Source organism: Sphaeramia orbicularis, chromosome 5 (genome assembly GCF_902148855.1).
Source record: "Sphaeramia orbicularis chromosome 5, fSphaOr1.1, whole genome shotgun sequence".
Taxonomy (NCBI): Eukaryota; Metazoa; Chordata; class Actinopteri; order Kurtiformes; family Apogonidae; genus Sphaeramia; species Sphaeramia orbicularis.
Genome location: NC_043961.1, coordinates 61,609,237 through 61,631,736, shown reverse-complemented (window position 1 = coordinate 61,631,736; position 22,500 = coordinate 61,609,237). Strand labels below are relative to the sequence as shown.

The 22,500-nt window shown below is 41.4% G+C and overlaps 1 protein-coding gene across 1 annotated transcript; it reads right to left on the bottom strand.

The window, feature by feature from the left end:
- Positions 1-3,959: 3,959 nt before the first annotated feature.
- Positions 3,960-20,019, bottom strand: mcm2 (minichromosome maintenance complex component 2). The gene is made up of 20 exons (XM_030135502.1): positions 19,826-20,019; positions 18,364-18,557; positions 17,998-18,170; positions 16,752-16,882; positions 16,020-16,158; positions 14,985-15,082; positions 13,654-13,775; positions 13,341-13,548; positions 12,953-13,087; positions 12,646-12,837; positions 11,240-11,333; positions 11,067-11,145; positions 9,658-9,829; positions 9,381-9,507; positions 7,256-7,368; positions 6,973-7,137; positions 6,373-6,447; positions 6,010-6,192; positions 5,765-5,920; positions 3,960-5,214 (listed from the first exon to the last, which is right to left on the bottom strand). Exons 1-20 carry the CDS (start codon positions 19,829-19,831, stop codon positions 5,104-5,106), a joined length of 2,673 nt encoding a protein of 890 aa, XP_029991362.1. The 5' UTR covers positions 19,832-20,019; the 3' UTR covers positions 3,960-5,103.
- Positions 20,020-22,500: the final 2,481 nt, after the last annotated feature.

Genomic DNA, 22,500 nt, shown 5'->3' with positions numbered 1-22,500 from the left:
TCTTCAAACATGGGTTCATATGAAGCCCAGGAACCGTGGCTACATTTGTGGAAAAGATCATTCACCTCCTATTTATCGTTTGGCTGGGAGGGCGAGTTGTCCAGAAAATGTTCAGGTGAATTTTGGCTGCTCCTCCACTCTTGGTGATGACATCACCCACTCTAGCAGATCAGATTTTCACTCAACCCTGGGGTTTTTGAAGACTCACCTATTGAAAAACGTAAACCCCATCCTCATACCACAGACATTTTGGAGAGATGACAAAAATGCCTGTGTTTTAAAGTTTAAAAGAAGTCTGTAGGTGAAAGTACGGCGAAGCAGTAGTGGTCAGAAAACAGACAACTGTTTTGTCGCTCCCATTGAAAATGAATGTTTTTTTTTTTTTTCACATTCTTGTGCAAAAACCGTAAGCGATATCGCTACCACATAACCACACAGATAATCTTTGGGCCAAGCTGAACATTTTTGTGTTGACCCCGTAATTTTAGCATGAATCGTTTGGGAATGGTAGCCACTTGAAAATGGCCCAGTTCATTTCAGATGGAGAAATTTGACCAGATTTTCACAATTTTAACGAAGTCCTTGCATCAGAATGTCAAGCCATGTACATAGTACACCTTTCGAGACCAGGCTGCACATTTTTGTAATAACATGTTGGTCCATTTCCCAAACCCCTAACCCTAACCCCTGTTTGGTGATGGGTGTGATTCTATTGGCTGTCGTTGTCAGCAGAGTCTGGACCAGAACGGACGTCAGTTTGAGAGCAGGAGGAACAGACAAAACAAGAAGAGGATGTTTGGAACTTTGATTACATTTGGAAAATTAAAGGAATTTGAATAAAAACCAACTTTACAGTTATTTACAGTGTGTAGACATGTGTTTGGGACACCCTGTACATAGTATTATCCAATACAGGCCAGTGGACAATCACACTTCCTGTCCTCATTTTGTTTCTACTCATAGGTCTTCTTTATTACACAAAGGTATTTTTTTATGTATATATTATATAAATGTTATTGGTCAATTTGAGAGCTCAGGTACCAAATTTCGTATTATCTCATGTATAAACATGTGCTGTATGAAAATAAAAGTCCTTGAACCTGTGCATTAATCTAACATTGGAACTGGATCAACTTAGACAAATACTGAATGAAATATACTCCACATGTGCACCACATGTTCTGGTTAATGGAAGGAAAATGTATTTTATTGCTACAATATTTATGAACAGCCACTGTTTTTAGTTTTTACAGTTGGACTGGTGGTGGCAGTAGTCATTTATTCAAACAGTCCTTTAGTTTTAGTTCAATCCAACATCAACTCAAAGTAAAACTGGAGAGAAAACATTTGGTTTGTCTCAATGACACCAAATCCAAACCAAGGTTCTAATAGTTTTGGATTTTTCATTCTAGTTTAGTTACCTCCGCCAAGGACGTTATGTTTTTGCCAGGGTTTGTCTGTCTGTTTGTCTGTCTGTTTGTCTGTCTGTTTGTTTGTCTGTCTGTCTGTTTGTCTGTCTGTCTGTCTGTTTGTTTGTTTGTCTGTTTGTTTGTCTGTCTGTCTGTTTGTTTGTCTGTCTGTTTGTTTGTCTGTCTGTTTGTTTGTTTGTCTGTCTGTTAGTGTGCAACATAACTCAAAAAGTTATGGACAGATTTTGATGAAATTTTCAGGGTGTGTTGGAAATGGGATAAGGAAGAAATGATTAAATTTTGGTGGTGATCGGGGGTGGGGGGGCGCAGACCGGAAAATTTCATCAAAATCTGTCCATAACTTTTTGAGTTATGTTGCACACTAACGGACAGACAAACAAACAAACCCTGGCAAAAACATAACCTCCTTGGCGTGGGGGGGCCCATGGGGGGGGCCACTGATCAGCCTTGGCGGAGGTCTGCGCTCTCCGAGTGCTTCTAGTTTTATTTAGTTTGGACTTTTTTTTTTTCAAATTCAGTCCGTTTTAATTTGTTTTTAGAGCAGGTTTGATAGTTTTTATTAGTTTTCTTTTTTTTTTTCTAAATGCTTAGTTGTAGTTCAGTTGTAGTTTAGTTGTAGTTCAGTTGTAGTTCAGTGGTCTCTTTTCTCTTCTTCTCTGTGCTCCTATTCAAATCAATCCCAGACAGGACTCTGCTGCTTTAGTCTCCATGTTTCCAGGTAGAGTGGGGACCAGAAGACGACTGGAAACCACAAGTGAACACAAGTGACGGAGCAAAAAGTGTCGTATGGAGACAGCACAGAAAACTGAGAGAGACAAAGAAATCGATTTCGTATCAATCCGACATTGACAAAGACGAATACGAAGGGAATTTTATCCAGAATTTTTATCTGTTTTAGTTAGTTTTGTAAACACACAATACAGTTTCAGTTAGTTATCATTTTTTTCTTCTAATTATAGTTGTTTTTTTTATTATTAGCTTAGCTATTGTCATGCGGCATCCAGCATCGGCGTCCGTTACAAAAATTTCAATCGTCTTCTTCTCCGAAACTACAATTCCGATTGACTTCAAACTTGGTTTACAGCTTCTTTATGATGATGTCAACAAAAGTTAGTGAAATTATTTGGATCCGGATCTGATTCTGGATTTGGTGCCACTTTGAAAAATGTCCCCATTATCAGAGATAGGAAGTGGATGGATGCAATAACTCAGTAAATATAAATGATCTCCAGTGTAAATGTCTCCAGTCCAGCCCTGATGGGGAGATGACCCAAACATCATGTCCACATGCTGATCAGGATCTTCTTCTGGATCTGGAACTGACGCAAAATTTAACATGGGCTCTTATGGAGAAAACATTTCAATCGTCTTTCTCCCAAACTCCAGTTCTGATTGACTTCAAACTTGGTATACAGCTTCTGTATGATGATGTCAGCACAAGGGATTGAAATTATTTCAATCCGGATCTGATTCTGGATTTGGTGCCACTTTGAAAAATTTTCCCATTATAACAGATAGGAAGTGGATTGAATCAGTAAGTATCAATGATATCAAGGTGGAATTTGAATTTTTTTACAGATCTGAATGGAATATGAGCAAAACATGGGCTATTTCTGTAATAGAATAAATACACAGAACTGGGGGAGAATAAATGGCATCTGGATACCAGTGGCGGTTTCTCTCAGACTGCAGTGGAAGCGCGGCTTCCCCTAAAATTACGAAAATTAAATGGTTAAATCTGTTCGGTTGTGTTGACATTTTATTGACTACAAATGTGTTGGAACACGTTCATCTCAAAGACGAGTTGGTTCAGAATCAGCTTTATCGCAAATCAGTGGACTGGCTGTTGTTCACTTCTCCTCCACCTCTGCTCAGTGCATGTGTCTGCAGACTGTGTCCGTCTCTGGGCTTCAATGGGACTGAGTGGAACAGTTTATTTCATTGCCTCAAAACTGGACGGTAATTGGATAAATGCCACGATGCTGTCCCGCCCCCAGACGCCTGGTGTCTCTGAGGGTGAATGGAGCTGTGGGCGGAGCTTGGCCGGGCTGGACGCCAGAATCCCACGTGCTGATTGGAGGATCAGTCCAAAGGCTGAATCCTGTTTGATTGACAGCTGTTTTCAGATCTGCTCCTTCACTGACACAGTTCAGTTTAATACCGTCACATTCTGCTGGGAAATGGAGAGAGAAACCACTACGAAATTACTCGTTCATTTCTTGCACTGTAAATAAAACACACTCATTGGACTTCCTTGTTTCAATTTAACATAATTTCACTGTTTTCTTGTTTCAGTTCCATAATTTAATCATTTCTTGTTCAGTTTAATCTGGTTTTGTAGATAGTTAAATCAGTCAAACTGTCGGCTCGGTCGCAGTGAAAGGAGCATCTGTAGTTTAAAAAGGCTGAAGTCTGACACCCACAATGCACTGGGCCAAGGCCGTCTGAGCAGAGAGGACACTGGTCCAGTCCTGGAAAAGAGGCCTACTGGTACGATAAGGTTACTGAGCATTTTCTTAAAAAGGAACGGAGGGACGAATTTATGTTTAAATAACTTCACAATTTTTTTGATGTAAGCCGACAATGAGCTTCAACTGTCTGAAAGACCAGCAGCCAACACTGCTGAATACATTTCCCAGTTTTTAATTTGGGCGGTAAGCGTCAGGGGCATTGGTCCTATTTTTATTTATTTCAGTTAATGAAAATGTTTTTACAGTTGTAGTTTTCGTTAACGATAATAACCTTGATCCAAATCTGTGTTAAATGTGTAGATTGGAGTTGGAGTGTTTACTTTTCAGCGTTTGTGGTTTTTCTACAATGATTTAAAACAATTAAAGACTCACAGATGCCAGTTCACCATTTGAAAGCATCTTTAACATTTGTACAACCAAACCTACAAAACCAACTTTGTAAAAACATCCACAATAACAGATGAATCTAATGAAGACGACATGTACATGTATTTACAGTGTGTTCCACCTGAACACACGAACACTAAAGAACAGGATGAAGACGCTTCGTTTCCCACAGATCTGAACCGTCAGTTTATCACAGATGTTCTGTATAGAGCTGCAAACGATTAATCGACTCAAAGTGATCCAAAAAAATAAAAAATCATTCAACCACAATTCTCCTGAATCAAAGGTTTGTTTCCTTCATGTCTCTGCTGTTAAACATTGGTTCCACTGTTGTGTTTCATGCAGACCCTTATTGTGACGCACGAAGAAGCTTCAGTTCAGGAAAACTGCAATAGAATATTTCCCTTCAATCAATTGGAGTAGATTAATCGAATCATGACTTTTTGCATTCGTTTCAAGCACATAATCTATTAATTGGTTGCAGCTCTAATTCTGTAGGAGTCGAAAGTTACTCCACTGAGCGCAGAACATCCTTTACAAATCTACGTCTGCGCTGCTGTTTGAACTCCTTAAGTCAACACAGTATAAATCACAGGACATCTGAGTCCAACATCTGAGCGTCCATGTCCCACTCGTGTCCTCCATCTTTAACCCACAGATCAGAGTGTGTCCTCAGGAGTCCGACAAGATGAAGAAAACTGAAGCACTGTCTGTACGACCCAAATCTGAGCCTTGAAATATAGATGACGAAGCGCATTTTAGAAGAGAGGAGGAGCAGCAGGAGCAGGAGGAGGAGCAGGGGCGTGTCCTCAGGTCTAGATCTGCTGCAGGATCAGCTTCTTCTTTCCGTCGTGGCTGAATTTGTTGGAACGGAAAATGTCGCTGTCGTAGAAGGCGGTGAGGTTGTGGATGTTGATTTGTCTGGCCTGAAAGAGAAGGAAGAAGAAGAGGAAGAAGGGAAGAGAAGAAGAAGAAGAGGAGAGTGGATACAGAGTCAAGGGTTAGTTTTTAAACGTGTGGAAAGTGTTTTGTCTAAACTTTGTGTCGTCTTTCATTCCTCTCAGATGAACTCAGTCTAAACTCAGAAAAACATCACATCCATCAACTACAACAAAACTACATCTGAACTTCACAGTGAACCAGGCTGATGGAAACATTAATCTAAGGCCTTTAATGAACATGTCCCAGTAAATGTTCGTCAGTGCACTAATAGAACTACAGACAGCTGCAGTTTAAAGGTCCAGTGGGTTTGATTATTTAGTTTCATTGTCACTGAACTGAACCTGTTTCAAACACTGAAGATACAAATACATTTAACAGAAAAAAAACTGTTTTCCTGCAGATGGGTTTTTTATAATGCATTTAAAATCAGCCTTCCACGTTATAACCATCTAATTCTTTAAACATTCAGCCTATTTTTCATTTATTGAAGTAAAACTTCTATTTTTCATCCCCCTTTCTGTCCCTGTCCCGTACCTTGTCCTGCAGCTCCTTCTCGGGCACTTCGATGACATCATGCTGGACGCCGTAGCGGTTCCTCTGATAGGTCGCCTGCTCCGACACCAGCTGCTTCAGGATGAACAGCAGCAGCTCGTTGTTGTCTCTGCGGAACGCCAGGTACCGGGCGAACGTCTGCGCGCACACGCACACACACACCCAAAGGTCAGGACATGGACAGGGTTAACAGGCACCGCCTCCTCCACCAGACTCCGCCCACTCACCTTCCTCATGCTCCTCATCACGCTGAACTTCTGCGTGTCGATGAAGCTCTCCAACATGACCCTGATGGCCATGTTGACGTCGTCCTCCAGGACGTAGTCCCTCAGGTGCATCTTGGCATGGGCCTCAGCCATGCGGATCATCGACTCGATGTGACGCACCGTGATGGGGATGCTGCCCGTGGCCTGGTCGCACAAAGAGGCGGAGTTACACACGCTCAGAGTGCGTACAGTGGATTCATTATTCATTCACTCACACATTCACACTGTGGTGGAGTTAAACTCCATCTGTATCCACACTCTGGTGGTGTTGAACTCTGGGGAGTGTCTGACCGGTGACTGGGACAGAGCAGGACTCAAACTCACCATGGACTCTTTGCGCAGGTCACTGTAGATGCGGGCTACCTTGTCCTGGTCCATCTGATTGAGTTTGGGATGAACCTACAGGTGGAGAAGCACCAATGTTCAGACTGTGAGAGATTCAAACTGTTCTGAAACACATGATCAGCTTCTGCTTTGACCCATTTAATCCATCAAACTGAAGATGTGCAGGTTTCAACCATTTGAATAAACAGACATTATCTGGACTGGAGTTCAACATCTGTCACATTTAAGTCTGCAGGAAATTTAACCCTTAAAGACCCAAAAGCATCTGCTGATCTAAGAAGTTTAACAAGTGGAAACATTTTTTACACTTTGTAAATTCATCCCGGGGCTGGATTGGAACATTTAGCGGGACGCATGTTTGACACCCCTGATCTACATGTTCAATCCACGGTTTAAACTGAAAAAATGCAGAATATTCTAATAAATGGTGCAAAATGACTTTTAATGGTTAAATGCAGATAAACTCATTTGGACGTGGTCACTAAACCTAGTCCTGGGTCCAGGTTTTGGACGGCCAGCTCCAGTTTGACACCTGAGGACGAGGGACGTCAGTTCATGAGACAGGACTGGTGCTCGTACCCGCTCTTTGGCGTAGATGATGTACTTCCTCATGAGTTCCTGAGGAATCGGTGGAACGTCTGACGAGTTGGGCAGCACCACCTCCTCCAAGGCCACGCCCCCTTCGCTGTTTCCAGGGTGATGCTTGATGTGAGAGCCGACCACGAAACGAGCCAACATCTCATCCTGATGGGAGAGACAGAGCCAATCAGATGACAGAACTAGGAGGCGGGTCTCTGGAGCTCGGCCCACAGACCTTTAATCACAGCGGTTCTCAGAGGTGGTTCTTATGGCGGTTCTATACCTGAACTGCGTCCACCGTGTCTCGGACCACACACAGTACGTCAAAACGAGACACAATAGGCTCCGTCAGGTCCACGTTTTCAGCGAAGGTCAGGGAGGGGTCGTACCTGCCGCCTGAAACAGAAACACAATGGACTGTCAATCAACCGCACGACAACTGGAATGAACAGGAAAACACTGGACCAGTGAAGTACACACTGTTGTCCTTGCTGATGGAGAACGTCTGTGCTTTTTTTTTTTTCCACCATATCTGTTCAAACTCCTCCTCCAAACAGATTTTTAACTCCTTATTGATCATCTGATTGGTGTCACATGGTTCATCCACTGAACACAAACGTTTGAAGATGACAACATCCTCAACATGAAGATCAAAACGTGGTGAAGAAGCTCATGATGGATCAAGTCAAACTTTTTAAATCTGGAAAAACTTCAGTTCGTTTGATTCGACCCATATTGATTGAAAATGTATTTGACACCCCTAGCCATAAGTCACACTGTACAAATGGGAAGTGACAGTGCTGGAGGAATTGTAGCTGCCACACTGCACATCATTTCCACATATTCTGGGAATGCACAAAAGTTAACCATTATTGGAAAGAAATACATAAAGCCATAGAAATCATTCTTAATACCTACTTACTTTTTGAATTTAAAACCATGTATTTGGGATGCATTTCTCCAGGGGTCAAAAACAAACACACTTATTCAGCATATTACTAAGCTGCAGGAAAAAAGGCAATAACTAAACGATAGATGACACAAGAAGAACAGACAATAAATAACTGGATAGACATAACCATGGGAATTTATAGGAAGGAAAGAATAACTTTCACTGTAAATCTGAAGATGGATTTTTTTGTGCAACACTGGGAGGGATGGGTGAGATATGTGAAGCCTTTGAGATCTGATTTTGCTGAAATGAATGCATGAATATAAACCCAAAATCCTCTGAAGGAAATATGTTTTTGTGTTTTTATTTCTACATTGATTCTTTACTTTGAGATCCTGTATGCCAGGACCATGATGAGCTGCTGTAAATGTTTTTTTTTTTTTTTTTTTTTTTACACACCCACTCTCTGGATGTGTATAGTTTGTGTATTTGTATGTTTTTTCAATGTGTGGGGGAAACAAAAAACAAAAAACAAAAAAAAAATCAGATTTCTTTCAATAAAAAGAGGAGAAAAAAAAGAAGATATAGTTGACCTAGATGCTGCCTTCAGGTGCTGTAGGAATTATGGTAAACACTAGTTATGAACTCAAAAACTGCTCATGTTGGATTTTAACTGGAGAACTGGGAAAAAAACCTGATACGCAATGGAGCAACGAGGGATTCATCACACATGATTAAGGATGTAACAATACTACAATTCCATATCATGGTTATTGAGACCAAAATTATCACTGTTATCATTATCATGGTATTATTGAAATTATGCTCAAAATGTTCAAAAAGTACTAATACACACACTGAAATAATTTAACCAAGTTGTATTTTGAAAATACAAAAAAAAAAACAAAACAAAACATACAATAACAGTCCCAATGTCCCTTCTGTGTCAGAAACATTCCAATATTAACCCTTAGTGGTCTCAGCCTATTTTGTCCGTTTTTCAGTCCTTTTGATTTTGCCTTTATATACTATATAAACAAATGTTTACTATACCCATGTTTGGGATCTGTTTTTTCAGCACAACTTCATCTACATCATCTGTCTATTATTTTTTCACTTTAACCTACTATAAAAACATAAAAATATATAACATCCAACTTGAAAAATGTATATACTTTATTGCATAAATAACACACAGATGCTTAATGAACCTTTTCAAAGACTTTAAAAGTGAATATTGGTTCCAAATATTAGGGATATGAAATTAAATTTGTAATAAATTAAAACTATACTCAAATATTTGACATAAAAGCAGATCTGTACACACGTGTTTTCTCCGGTAAAGTGCTTGTTGTGCCTGGAACCACTTATTGGACGTTGTATTTCATTTTTTTTTTTTTTTTTTTTTTTTTTTTTTAACGGGCTCAGCTGGCTGACAGGCAGACGTTGCATTTCAAACGCTGCTGCACTGGTCAGTTTGACTTGGATGAACTGGATGATTGACAGGTGCTCCTACCTATAGGGTTGGCAGCTGCGATCACAGTACACCGGGCCTGAAGAGAAGTGACGATGCCGGCCTTGGAGATGGAGATGCTCTGCTGCTCCATGGCCTCGTGGATGCTCGTCCGGTCTGCGTCGTTCATCTGGACGGAAGAGACGACATGAGGACAGACGGCAAAAGGACGGCCGGGTCAGAACATCTGGTCCAGGTCAGAATGTCCGGGTCAGGACATCAGGACCAGGTCAGAACATCTGGTCCACATCAGGTCCAGGTCAGAACATTGTGGACTCACCTTATCGAACTCATCGATCAGACAGACGCCGCGGTCGGCCAACACCAGGGCTCCGGCCTCCAGCGTCCACTCACGGCTGACCGGGTGTCTCTGCACGTAGGCAGTCAGACCCACGGCCGAGGCGCCCTGTCCAGTGGTGAAGACCGCACGACTGGCCACCTTCTCCACGTACCTGCACGGACCACCAAACATACAGGTCAAAAACAGACGAACAGTTAAATCTCAGATGAACGAAACTTAACACTGAACCCATTTACATCCAGACTGATACTACTGTCAGTATCCGATTTACAGAGTAATCTGATTACTCCAGTGATCATGTAAACAGAATAATCTGATACGATTGATTAGAAATCAGTAATCTGATTATGACAGATCAGATTAAGACCAGGATCTGTCCCCAATACTCTGTTGTCTGGACAGTTTTTTTTTTTTTGTTTTTTTTTAACATCTGCACATGTAAACATTAAAATAATAGAAACAGGTTTTTTTTCCTTTTTTTTTAAATTTTTAAATTTATTTATTTTAATTTTTTAAAATTTTTTTATTTATCTTTTAAACAGAAACACAAGTTTATGTCAAAAATGAGCAGAAAACAACAGGAAGTTGTTTGATTACTGTTATTGGATGTTTATTGTCATGTGATCAGTAACCCTAAAGCTGTGAAAACTAAAGCCTTATGTAACGCATTTAAGTTGTAATTTTTTTTTTTTTAAACCTTTATTTAATTTACTCACCTATCTATGTATTGATATTTAATTTCTTCCTGCCTCACCTCGAGCATTATGTTTTCCATGTTACATTTATTACTGTTGACTGCTGTTGATCTATTTTGTATACAGCATTATGTTAATACAATTTTGAAGAAAAAAAAAAGGTCATGTGATCAGAGGCTCAGATTAAACAGATAAAAGAAACCACAAATAAGTCATACTGTCAAAGGGGCTAAAGCGGTGTTTTTCAAACTTGGGGTCGGGCCCCTACGTGGGGTCGACTGGAATTCAGATGAGATCGCCTGAAAATTCTACAAACTGATTCAAAAATAAAAATAAAAATAAAAATTAAAACTAATAAAAAACTGACATTATATAACCTAAATGTCATGTAAAATTAATTATTTGCAACATATTATAGCAAATTATTACATGATCAAAAACAATTAAATTTTAGCAAAAATAAATAAATAAATAAAGGCTCCGTTTTGAATGTCTGGGGTCACCAGAAATTTGGGATTTTAAAATGGGGTCAGGAGTGGAAAAAAAGGGCTGGGAACCACTGGGTTAAAGTCACACAAACATGTTTCCTGTACAGTGTACTAAATATTAACTCCAGAGTTCAGATCCTCTATAGTCAACAGTAGATGTGCGAGTTCTGTCTGTGTTTGTGCGATGTTCTTAAACAGATCCTACTTGAGGAACTGGGACTTGGCGGTTCCTGGGTCTCCACACAGCAGAACGTTAATGTCTCCACGGACTTTGTGTTTTCCACCTGAACAGACAGACAGGACACAGATCTGACATGAACATCCACAGCCGAACCCCTGGTACCACATGACCCGCTTCTGGAGGTTCAGGGTTCACACCTGGGTTTTTGGGTTCTCCTCCAAACAGCGACAACGCCAGAGCTCTTTTAATGTCCTCGTGACCATAGATGGAAGGGGCCATGCTCGCAAAGATCTGAAAACCACAAACATCACATCTGTTAGGATGGAGAAGTGGACTTTTCTCTGTCAGACTGGATTCAGACAAATTCACCAAGTATTGGAAAAACTGGGTTGATTTTATAACAATTAAAAGTCGATTTGACTTGATAAGAGTAATGTGATTTACATCCATGTAAACCCTTGGTTCGTGCTACACCCTTTAAATCAGGGGTGTCAAACTCATTTCAGTTCAGGGGCCACTTTAAGCCAAATTTGATCTCCAGTGGGCCAGACCAGAAAAATAACATAAATAGATAATGTTAACTCCAAACTTTCCTCTATGTTTTAGAGCGAAAAAAGTAAAATTATGCGATGAAAATGTTTACGTCTACCAATTATCCTTTAAAACAATGTGAATAACATGAACAAACTGAAATTTCTTAAGAAAGCTAAGTGTAATTTTAACATTATTCTGTCTCAGTTTATCATTTAAAAGTGTAAATTAAAACTTACAGATTACAGCGGATCAACAGATACACAAAAGATTTAATAACAGGCTGAATATTGTTAAAATTACACTTCAGACATTTTAAAATGTTCATATTTGTTGCGGTTATTCGTGTTTTTCTGAAATGTTAGTTTGTTTTAGTGTAAATACAGTAAAACGACATGAAAATGTTTACATTTACAAGGACAAAAATTAGGAGTTGTGATTATTTATAGGTTATTATGATAGTATTTGACTGATCTGACCCACTGGAGATTAAATTGGTCTGTATGTGGAACCTGAACTAAAATGATTAATATCTTCAGCGTAATTATTGCATTTCACAAATTCACCCCCAGGGCCGGACTGGACCCTTTGGTGGGCCGGATTTGGCCCCCGGGATGCATGTTTGACACCTGTGCTTTAAATGTTCAATGCTCATCTTATACAGGGGAAAAGAATGCAATGTGAAATATATTTGTTATTTCCCTTTAATTGTATTTTGGGTTTACTTTGTATATTTTTGCTATTTCTGTCAGTGCTCCCCTGTTTGAGTATGTTTTTGTTTTCTTTACATACATAGAAGTCACATACACGATGTAAAATACTAAGATAATACTGAATGAAAAAAATAATAAAAAGAATTACAAAAAAAGGAAAACCACAAACAATCACATCTGTTAGGATGAGAAGACGGTGACAGCTTAGTAAACAGGTTCACTGTGCTGATAAATGTTTAATTCCCCCTTCACATAAACCTTTGAACCACATCCATCTACATCTGTTTTTCTTCATTGCACCCACAGGTACAAGCACCACTGTAACCCCCCCCCCCCCCCCCCCGGACACTAATACTCACCCTCTCTCCGATGCGTTCGTCCTTCGACAGAGCCACGATGGCCTTGACGTCCTCGTCGGTCAGCTCGGCCACAGCCACGCCCTCGTCCCTGCGGGTGATGTGATTGGCTAGGATGACTGTGGCGAACACTGGGAAGCCGTTGGCCATGTTCAGAGAGCCGTCGTAGTTGTTGTGGTAGACGCCTGTCAGTTCCTAAAAAGGAGAATGAAACCTCAGAGGTCTGTACGGTCACCATCTGATCTGACACTGGAGGGACAACCAGTCAGTTGGCATTTCAGTCTGCTGCATGTCCTTCATTAATACTCACTATCTCGTCTCCAGGCTTGCAGCTGTCCACCAGGTCAGCCAACAGGATGGCGTCCTTGGAACGGGGCAGGCGTCCGGCGGCGACCTTCCCAGGACTCTCCTGGATGGTGATCCTCTGGTAGTTCTGGTACACGGTCTGTAAAAAGACATGTTCAACCACATAATTAAAGGAGCAGCAGTAGATGTTGGATCCATTAAATCATTTAAATATTGGGTCCTTCCATGCGTACATTAACAGATGTATGAAGCCCCATCCCCCTGAACCCCGACTGTAAACACCTGGTCCTTCAGTCCCTCTGGTTCATTAAAGGTCTATTAAAGGGTTCAGGCTCCACATTATGACGTCACAGAACCGTCTGAATAAAGGGTCCGAAGCGGAGGACACTCACCTCCTCCATGTTGATCTCGAAGGGTCCCTGGGACTGACACTCAGGACAGGACCCGGGCTTCACCTCCTGGTTCTGGGACTGGAAGAACGGGCCCAGGACAAAGCTGCACTTGTTACAGTTGTATTTGACCATGCCCAGCTGGGGGAGGACGCCGGAGCAGCTGCTCACCACACCGCTGGTCCGGATCAGCTGGTTCAGATGGAGCTGTCTGAAAGGCCAACGGGGACAGGTCAAAGACCAGCACAGACCAGAACCACCTGCTCAGATGGGTCTGGTCCTGTTCAGGTTCCGATACCATGTGTGTGTTCTGTACCTCAGGGAGCGGATCTCCTCCACCAGGGGGAGGTTACAGATGCGCACGTGGATCTCATGGGCGATTCGGTCGTATTTAGGGTACATGGCCAGGACCACCTCTTTAGCAGCCTCATCAAAAACCTAACACACACACACACACAGGGTTATCATGGTTCAAGAGGAAACTGAAACCAGGAAAACACAGGTTCAAAAACAAAAACATTTGCACATGTCTATAAAGTTCTACTGTGATTAAAGAAAATCTAATTAACCCTTAAAGATCCAAACATTTACCACCGACCAAAACCATCCACTGACCCTGAACACTGATCTAAACTGTTTAATTCCTGTTGATCCACTAATCCTATCAATCCATGTCAATAATTAGTGTAAAATACAGTTCATCTTTTCATGTTCATCAGATATGACCATATTTGGATGTTCAGAGGCTACATAGTTACCGTGGAAACACCATCATCTTCTACAACATTGATTCCCCAGTAAAACCCATGGAGTTGGATCAATGACAGTGGATGGACACACTGGGATTATATAGATTAAATCATGAATAAAATGAACAAAAGTGAATAAAACTGTACAAAATAATAATGTAAAAATACAGTATAAGCAAAAATGTCCTAAAATGAAGTAAAAATTAATAAAATAAGCAACAAAATGAACAAAAAAAAAAAAAAACACAGCCAAAGGGGCCAATAACATAAGCAAAAATGAATAAAGAATCAACAAAATAATAAGTAACATGAACAAAATAAGTCAAAAACTGAACAAAATTGAAGAAAACCCCCCCCCAACAAAATAGGCTAAAAATTGATTGAACAAATAATTAAATAAAACACTGATTCTCCAGTCAAACCCATGGAGTTGGATCAATGACAGTGGATGGACACACTGGGGTTATGTTCAATTCATGACAAATTTTGTTTGAGAAAAAAAAAAACAACAACTTTTCTTCAGTTTTCTCTGTTTTAATAAAATAACCTTTGAATTCACTCTGAACTTTTGTGAACATTTACATGATCAGTGAATTAAATACAGGAAAATATCTGACTTATTGAAAAATGCAAAAGGCAGAGGATGATATTAGAATAAATGCTGTAACAAAAACAGTTGTGGATCTTCTAGGGTTAAACACACACATCAGTTTATGACTCATCGTCCATGTGATCAGTTCAGTTTTATTCATTTCCATTAGATTTAAATACTGACCATGACAGAGCAGCTCATGTGGACCACAGACATGTAGCAGTCTGTGTTACTGGGTTTAACCCCTGCTGGTCTGGTCTGGTTTAGTACCTGCCACAGGACGTTCAGTGCACATCAAACCCTCACCTTGAGCATCTCAGTGGGAGCCTCTGGTAGAAAGTAGGCCAGCACGTGTTCTCTGGCAGCCAGGTCTTCATAGTTCACCACCAGACTCTCTTTGTTCTCTGAAATCAGACGTCAATGACAGGTCACATCATCAGCAGAACCACACGGGGTCGAGGGCATTAACTGAAAAGTCGGTTTGTCAACATGTCGACGTCTGTGACACAAGTCGACATTACTTTGGAGGAGTCGACTAGTCGTGTGTTATTCTCCCTCTTCCTTCCATCACCGATAGCGCGCAAGCCATCATTCAGCGCATGTGGATACTCTTATCTTTCTACATGTAAACATGGAGCGCAGTGAGCGGCAGTGATGCGGATCAGCGGACCCAGGTCGGGTTGGTGCAGGTCCAAAAAAATGGCACTTTATTTGTGGGGCAGGTCAAAAAATTCCACAAAGTGGGTTAAAAATAAATAAATAAAAATGCCCGCGCATCACTAGTGCAAGGCCAAGACTGAAGGAAGAAGACGACTCAGAGTAGGAACTAAACCGACTGATCTATTTAAACTCTGATCTCAGTAATGTTCTGAACCATGGAAGCACCACTGATACTGAAGAACACTGTGGACACAGTGGGTTTGGATGATTCTGTTCATTTACTTCATTCAGACAGTGCACTCTTTTCTTTAACATGCTGTGTGTCTTTTCTGCCACTGTCTTAACTTTTCCCACTTTGTTGTTCAGTTAAATTTAACAGATAATTCCAGGTGTTAGTGTGTTTAGTTTTGGTTCAATGTCTGTGAAGGACTGTCGATGCTTGTGTCTTAGTTTTTTCTTCTGCTCTTTACTGAACATTGTTCATGTTACAGTGAACATCAGTACCAGTTGTTCATTGTTGAACTTCTGTGTCTGTGTTGGTCCTCCACTGTCAATGTGATGACGTCATCATACGACAAGTCAACTGGACTTCGACTTTATTGACAAATAAGTCGATCTGAAAAAATATGAAGTCACTAATGCCCTAACGTGGTCACATGACCTGAACGAACCCTTCGGTACCTTTGCACATGTCGCTGATCTTCTCCTTAAACACATTATGGCCGTTTTCGTCCACGTGTGTCCGCAGGAAGTTCTTGAAGCGGTTGTAGATCTCGAGTCTGGGGGCCGCCATGGACACCCACTCCTTCACCGTGTGACCCTGCAGGAGGGGGAGGAGCCATTACAGACCCCCATCACCTATTACTGTGTGTGTAAACCCCCAAAGGCCCAAAGGGGGCACATAGAACCCAAGAGGACCTGAAGGGGGTCAGACCAGGAAAAGAAACTAGAAATAATGTCAATTCTAAACTGTTCTATGATTTCAAGTATTTGGTCCGTTTGAGACCCAACCCTCTGTGTGTCCTGTTAGTGGATAAACTTCAACTTTATTTATCCTTAGGAAAGGAAATTCGGTGTGCAGCAGGGATCATAAACACATACACAGAAACAGCGCCATAACAATAAAATTACACAATCCAGGACAACACACAATGGAGCCATTCCCTTCCCAACACAAGTAAAAAAGGTCCAATAGGGCAGTACACAAGTTAACTGCCATAGCGGCCATGAGCATTAAAAAATAATCACAAAAAATTTTAAAAAATTGACACAAAAAAATTCTAGATATCAGCTATGTGAATTCAGATTCCTAACAGCCACAGCAATAAAGGAATCCCTGGCCTGTCCGGTTCTCAGGAGGCGGGCACAGCGCCTTCCCAAACGCTGTCGGTCAATCAGACGGTGGCGACTGACCTTCATGTCCTCCAGATTCTCAATGCTTTCGATCATTTCTTCGTCTTCTCCGTCCGCTACTCCTTCTGCCGCCCGCTCAGCCAGTCTTCTACGACGTGCAGCCGGACGTTCATCATCCTCATCTTCACTATCTGAAAACACATCATTCATTAGTATGAAAATAGTCCGATGGACCGGGATCTACCCTGGTCCAGTCTGGCTCAGTGGGTCAACCCTGGTCCAATGGGTCTACCCTGATCCTCCATCTGCTTTTATCAGTGTGTTCAATACTAAGAAAAGGATTTTTGAAGACTCCCCCCATCAGAGTAAATCCAGAGGTGGTTCTTCTGAGTGTTGGAGACAGTGTGGATCAAAGGAGGCCGATCATTATTCATATGTTCTGGGACTGAACCAACATGCACCAATATTGTAGGGATATTCACAAGACTTTAACATCAGTCTTCAAGGTTCCTGTTCCTTATAACTTTGTAAATCCGTATCTTGGTGATGTCTCCATACTAGAACGGAGGGAGGATACAAAATTATTACAGGCGCTTTTAGCAGCCAGCAAGAAATCTATTACAGGAAGGAGGTTAAAGCCAACTCCACCAACATTAGCAGACTGGTACCAGACCATCTGGCAAATGTTCAAAATGGACTTACTCTATCAGAATCCAGAGGGATTCACTTTACCATATTTTGGAACAAATAGATTAAGTTTGTATCCTCTAGCCGCCCAGAATTTGTATTACTCCTCTAAAGATGTCTTCTTTATAATCTCCCTGTCTTTATTCTTTGCTTATATTTTACTTTTGCATAAACATGTGGAATGTTTAAAGAACCCAGAGGTATTGAAAGCTGTGATTGTCCTTTTTTTTTAAGTGAGAAATACCAAAACTGTAGGCACTCAGTTCATATTTTTGTTTTTTTTTTCTCTGTTTGACACTTTTGTATGTATAAAATAAGAACTACAAAAAGGACTCTAATAGATATCATATGTAAAATGGTAATGTTGAGATATCTTGCTCCTTTTCCAATAAAAACAAAATTTAAAAAAAAAAATATATATATATATATATACTGAGAAAACTGTCTGGAACTGGACCAATGAACAGCATTTATTCAGTTCACACAAACGTACAAAACCATCTATATAATTCTAGACTAAACACCATCACACTCCTACTGGTACTAGAATATGAACCTGTACCGTCCATATAATTCTAGACTAAACCCAGTCCCAGTTTTATGGGTGGTTTGGTCGTACCGTAGAGCAGCCCCCTCCTCAGGCGCCCGCTGATGCCCTGCTCCCGGTCCCTCCTCCTCATGGCCTCCTCAGCAGCGGCCCGAGCCCCCGGGGACAGCTCCGACAGATCCTCGTCGTCCAGATCCAGACCCTCGGCCTCATACTGATCCAGGGCAGGGATGGCGCGGTAATCCCTGACGGAAACAGAAGAGGGAGGAGCCCGGTTCATAGCTCCCATCTATGGCCATTTCAACCTGGACCCGCCCTGATCCTCCACCTGGACCACCCTGATTCTTAACCTGGATCCCCCTGATCTTCAACCTGGACCCTCCCTGACCCTCCCCCTGGACCCACCCCGATCCTCCACCTAGACCCCCCTGTCCTCACCTCTCCATCCCGTCCCCTATCAGCTCCTCCCCGTCGGCGTCCTCCTCCTCCTCTCCGGGGAGGGGGCCGTCTCCCAGCAGCCCCTCGGACTCATCCTCAAAGGGGGGCAGGTCTCTTCCGGGGCTGGAGGTCAGATCTCCTCTCCTGGAGGTTCTGCTGGGGCTGGTGGCCACCTGGAAGGACTCCGATGAATCCTGTGAGGAGCAGATGAAAAACACCTGTGAATGAGTCTAAGCCGAACCACAACAGATGAAGGACACCAGGACAGTGTCCCCCAGTCCACTGGGGTTTGGACAGAAGGTCCATTATTAAAGAACAGCAGAAAAACTAACCACACATTTGGACCTTCAGACATAGATAAATATGATATAGTTATTAGGACTGTTAGAAAATATCAGTTCTGCAACATATCACAATATTTCATTTCCCAATGCTGTATCGATATTAAAAAGTACTGTATCAATATTATTAGGTATTTATTCAAATGCAGATATTGTGGAGGTTCATTTTAGTTTTTTGTTTTTCTTTTTTGTTTGTATTTGATGTTGTGACATTAGTTGTGAACTAATAGAATCTGAACAGGATCTGAAACTAATGTCTGTGAAACAGAATTTCAGTTTGAACATTTGGTGAAAGAACATTAGATCCTGTTGGGATCAAATACAAATGTCTTTAGCATTTGTGCAGATTTCTGCTGTAATTCAATTCTTCCAGGAGATAATCTTTTACAAAAATAAACAAAACCAATAAAAAAAATGGCCTTTTTAACAGTATCATGATATATCATATCATGATCCTAGTATTGCGATTTGTATCGTATCACCAGCCTCTTGCTGATACACAGCCCTAGTGCTGAAACAGTAAAAGTCCATTTAGTCCAGAACAGTTACAGTCTGATAAACTAAAAACTACAGCAATTGAAGAAACAGTTCTTAAACTAATGCATGACGTCACTAACGGCCTGTCCAACACTCAATTAGTTTGAGCATTAACTATTTATCGACTAGTCGAAGCAGCCCTGACTGTTCTGTGCCCAGTTCAGGTTCTGGTCCTGGTACCTTCTGGTTCTACGTATGTCTGGGTTCTAGTTCCGGTTCTGGGTCTATGTCTAGGTTCTGGTTGGATCTTTTTCTACTGTTCCTGGTTCGGAGCCTCATGGTTCTGCTGTGAGTTCTATACGAAGAACAACAACAGAACAGAACCCGAACCTACTGTGTTCCCCGGTGGAAAACCTGCACAACCACCTAGACCACCTGAGTCCACCTGGTCCACATGAACTATCTCCTCTCAGCCGTGTGTCTTTGTCTGATCCGCCATCTTGTCTCTGCTGGACTAAACTGTGCCGGTTCTGGACCATAAACCGGGTCCAAACTGTCCAAACCGGTTCGGTCCCAGTCCCAGACTAACCCCCTTAAACCCAGACCCAGAACCCTGCTGCAGAACATGTACAGGTTCTACTCACTGCCATAGTCTCTGCAGATGTTCCCCTGGTAAACACGTCTGTCTTCTTCTTCTTCTTCTGCTCAACTGGAACTGCAGTCACTTTTCGCGCGAAACGCTCACGTGGTACTCAAAGCCCGCGAAAAATCATGAATATTTCAAGCGGCCGGTGACGTTTATGTTCTCCTATTGGTCCGTGTGTTTGAAAGAGGCGGGGCGCCAACAGCCAAAGGGCGGAGTTTAGCTTATAACAGTTTTTTTTCCCGGGAATATTCATGGTGCGTTCACGGTCCTTTTGTAGCTCCTTCTGTTCATGCGAAGCAACGTTTTTAAAAGCTTTAAAAAGTTTAATCGGCCTCGTTTTCCGCCTTCACGACTTAGATTTCCAACAAACACATTTTATGTCTCATTTTGTCTAAAGTTTATGAATTTAAAGTCAACAGTAAACGAGTGTCAAACTAAACCTTTTTCATGCCTTCTGCTGTTTGAGGACAGTTCAGTGTAAATGCTCTGTCCTCACTGGACCATTTAACTGTTTAATGCAAAGAACCTGTTCAACTGAAGCTTCAGTGGGTTCAAGAACCTGATCAAACACACACACACACACACACACACACATTTATATATATATATATATATATATATATATATATATATATATATATATATATATATATATATATATATATATATACACATATATATATATGTGTGTGTACAGTACAGGCCAAAAGTTTGGACACACCTTCTCATTCTTCGCATTTTCTTTATTTTCATGACTATTTTCATTGTAGATTCTCACTGAAGGCATCAAAACTATGAATGAACACATGTGGAATTATGTACTTAACAAAAAAGTGTGAAATAACTGAAAACATCTCTTATATTCTAGTTTCTTCAAAGTATCCACCCTTAGCTCTGATGACTGCCTTGCACACTCTTGGCATTCTCTTGATGAGCTTCCAGAGGTAGTCACCTGAAATGGTTTCCACTTCATAGCTGTGCCTTGTCAGGGTTACTTAGTGGAATTTCTTGCCTTATTGATGGGGTTGGGACCATCAGTTGTGTTGTGCAGAAGTCAGGTTGATGCACAGCTGACAGCCCTATTGGACAACTGTTAGAATGCATATTATGGCGAGAACCAATCAGCTAAGTAAAGACAAACGAGTGGCCATCATTACTTTAAGAAATGAAGGTCAGTCAGTCTAGAAAATTTCAAAAACTTTAAATGTGTCCCCAAGTGCAGTCGCAAAAACCATCAAGCTCTCCAACGAAACTGGCTCTCATGAGGACCGCCCCAGGAAAGGAAGACCAAGAGTCACCTCTGATGCTGAAGATAAGTTCATCTGAGTCACCAGCCTCAGAAATCGCAAATTAACAGCAGCTCAGATTAGAGACCAGATGAATACCACACAGAGCTCTAGCAGCAGACACATCTCTACAACAACTGTTAAGAGGAGACTGCGTGAATCAGGCCTTCATGGTCAAACAGCTGCTAGGAAACCACTGCTCAGGAGAGGCAACAAACACAAGAGATTTATTTGGGCCAAGAAACCCAAGGAATGGACATTAGACCAGTGGAAATCTGTGCTTTGGTCTGATGAGTCCAAATTTGAGATCTTTGGATCCAACCGCCGTGTCTTTGTGCGACGCAGAAAAGGTGAACGGATGGATGCTACGTGCCTGGTTCCCACCGTGAAGCATGGAGGGGGAGGTGTGATGGTGTGGGGGTGCTTTGCTGGTGACGCTGTTGGGGATTTATTCAAGATTGAAGGCAACCTGAATCAGCATGGCTACCACAGCATCCTGAAGTGACATGCCATTCCATCCGGTCTGCGTTTAGTTGGACCATCATTTATGTTTCAACAGGACAATGACCCCAAACACACCTCCAGGCTGTGTGAGGGATATTTGACCAAGAAGGAGAGTGATGGAGTGCTGCGCCAGATGACCTGGCCTCCACAGTCACCGGACCTGAACCCAATCGAGATGGTTTGGGGTGAGCTGGACCGCAGAGTGAAGGCAAAAGGGCCAACAAGTGCTAAGCATCTGTGGGAACTTCTTCAAGACTGTTAGGAAACCATTTCAGGTGACTACCTCTGGAAGCTCATCAAGAGAATGGCAAGAGTGTGCAGAACAGTCATCAGAGCTAAGGGTGGATACTTTGAAGAAACTAGAATATAAGAGATGTTTTCAGTTATTTCACACTTTTTTGTTAAGTACATAATTCCACATGTGTTCAGTCATAGTTTTGATGCCTTCAGTGAGAATCTACAATGAAAATAGTCATGAAAATAAAGAAAATGCAAAGAATGAGAAGGTGTGTCCAAACTTTTGGCCTGTACTGTATATATAATATAAAGTGTGGGGAAACACTTATAAAACCAATATACAAATATTTTACCCAAAAGGCCTTAAAACTGATCAATCATACAGGATATAAAGTCCATAAAAATGAACTCTATTTTAAATACAAACTCTAAATGTACAGATTTGATTATTATTACTATTTTAAAACAGCACAAATAATCTTTATAGAACAAGTGTTCAGAGAACACAAACCTCCTCCTTCACCCTGAACGCTGTGCATGTGTGGATCGACTCTTTCTGTTTAAATTCAACAGTTTCCAGGTTGTTCCATACAGCAGAAACAGTTGCAGCTTGGTCCCAGTCATGTGTCTGTCAAATTACATTCAA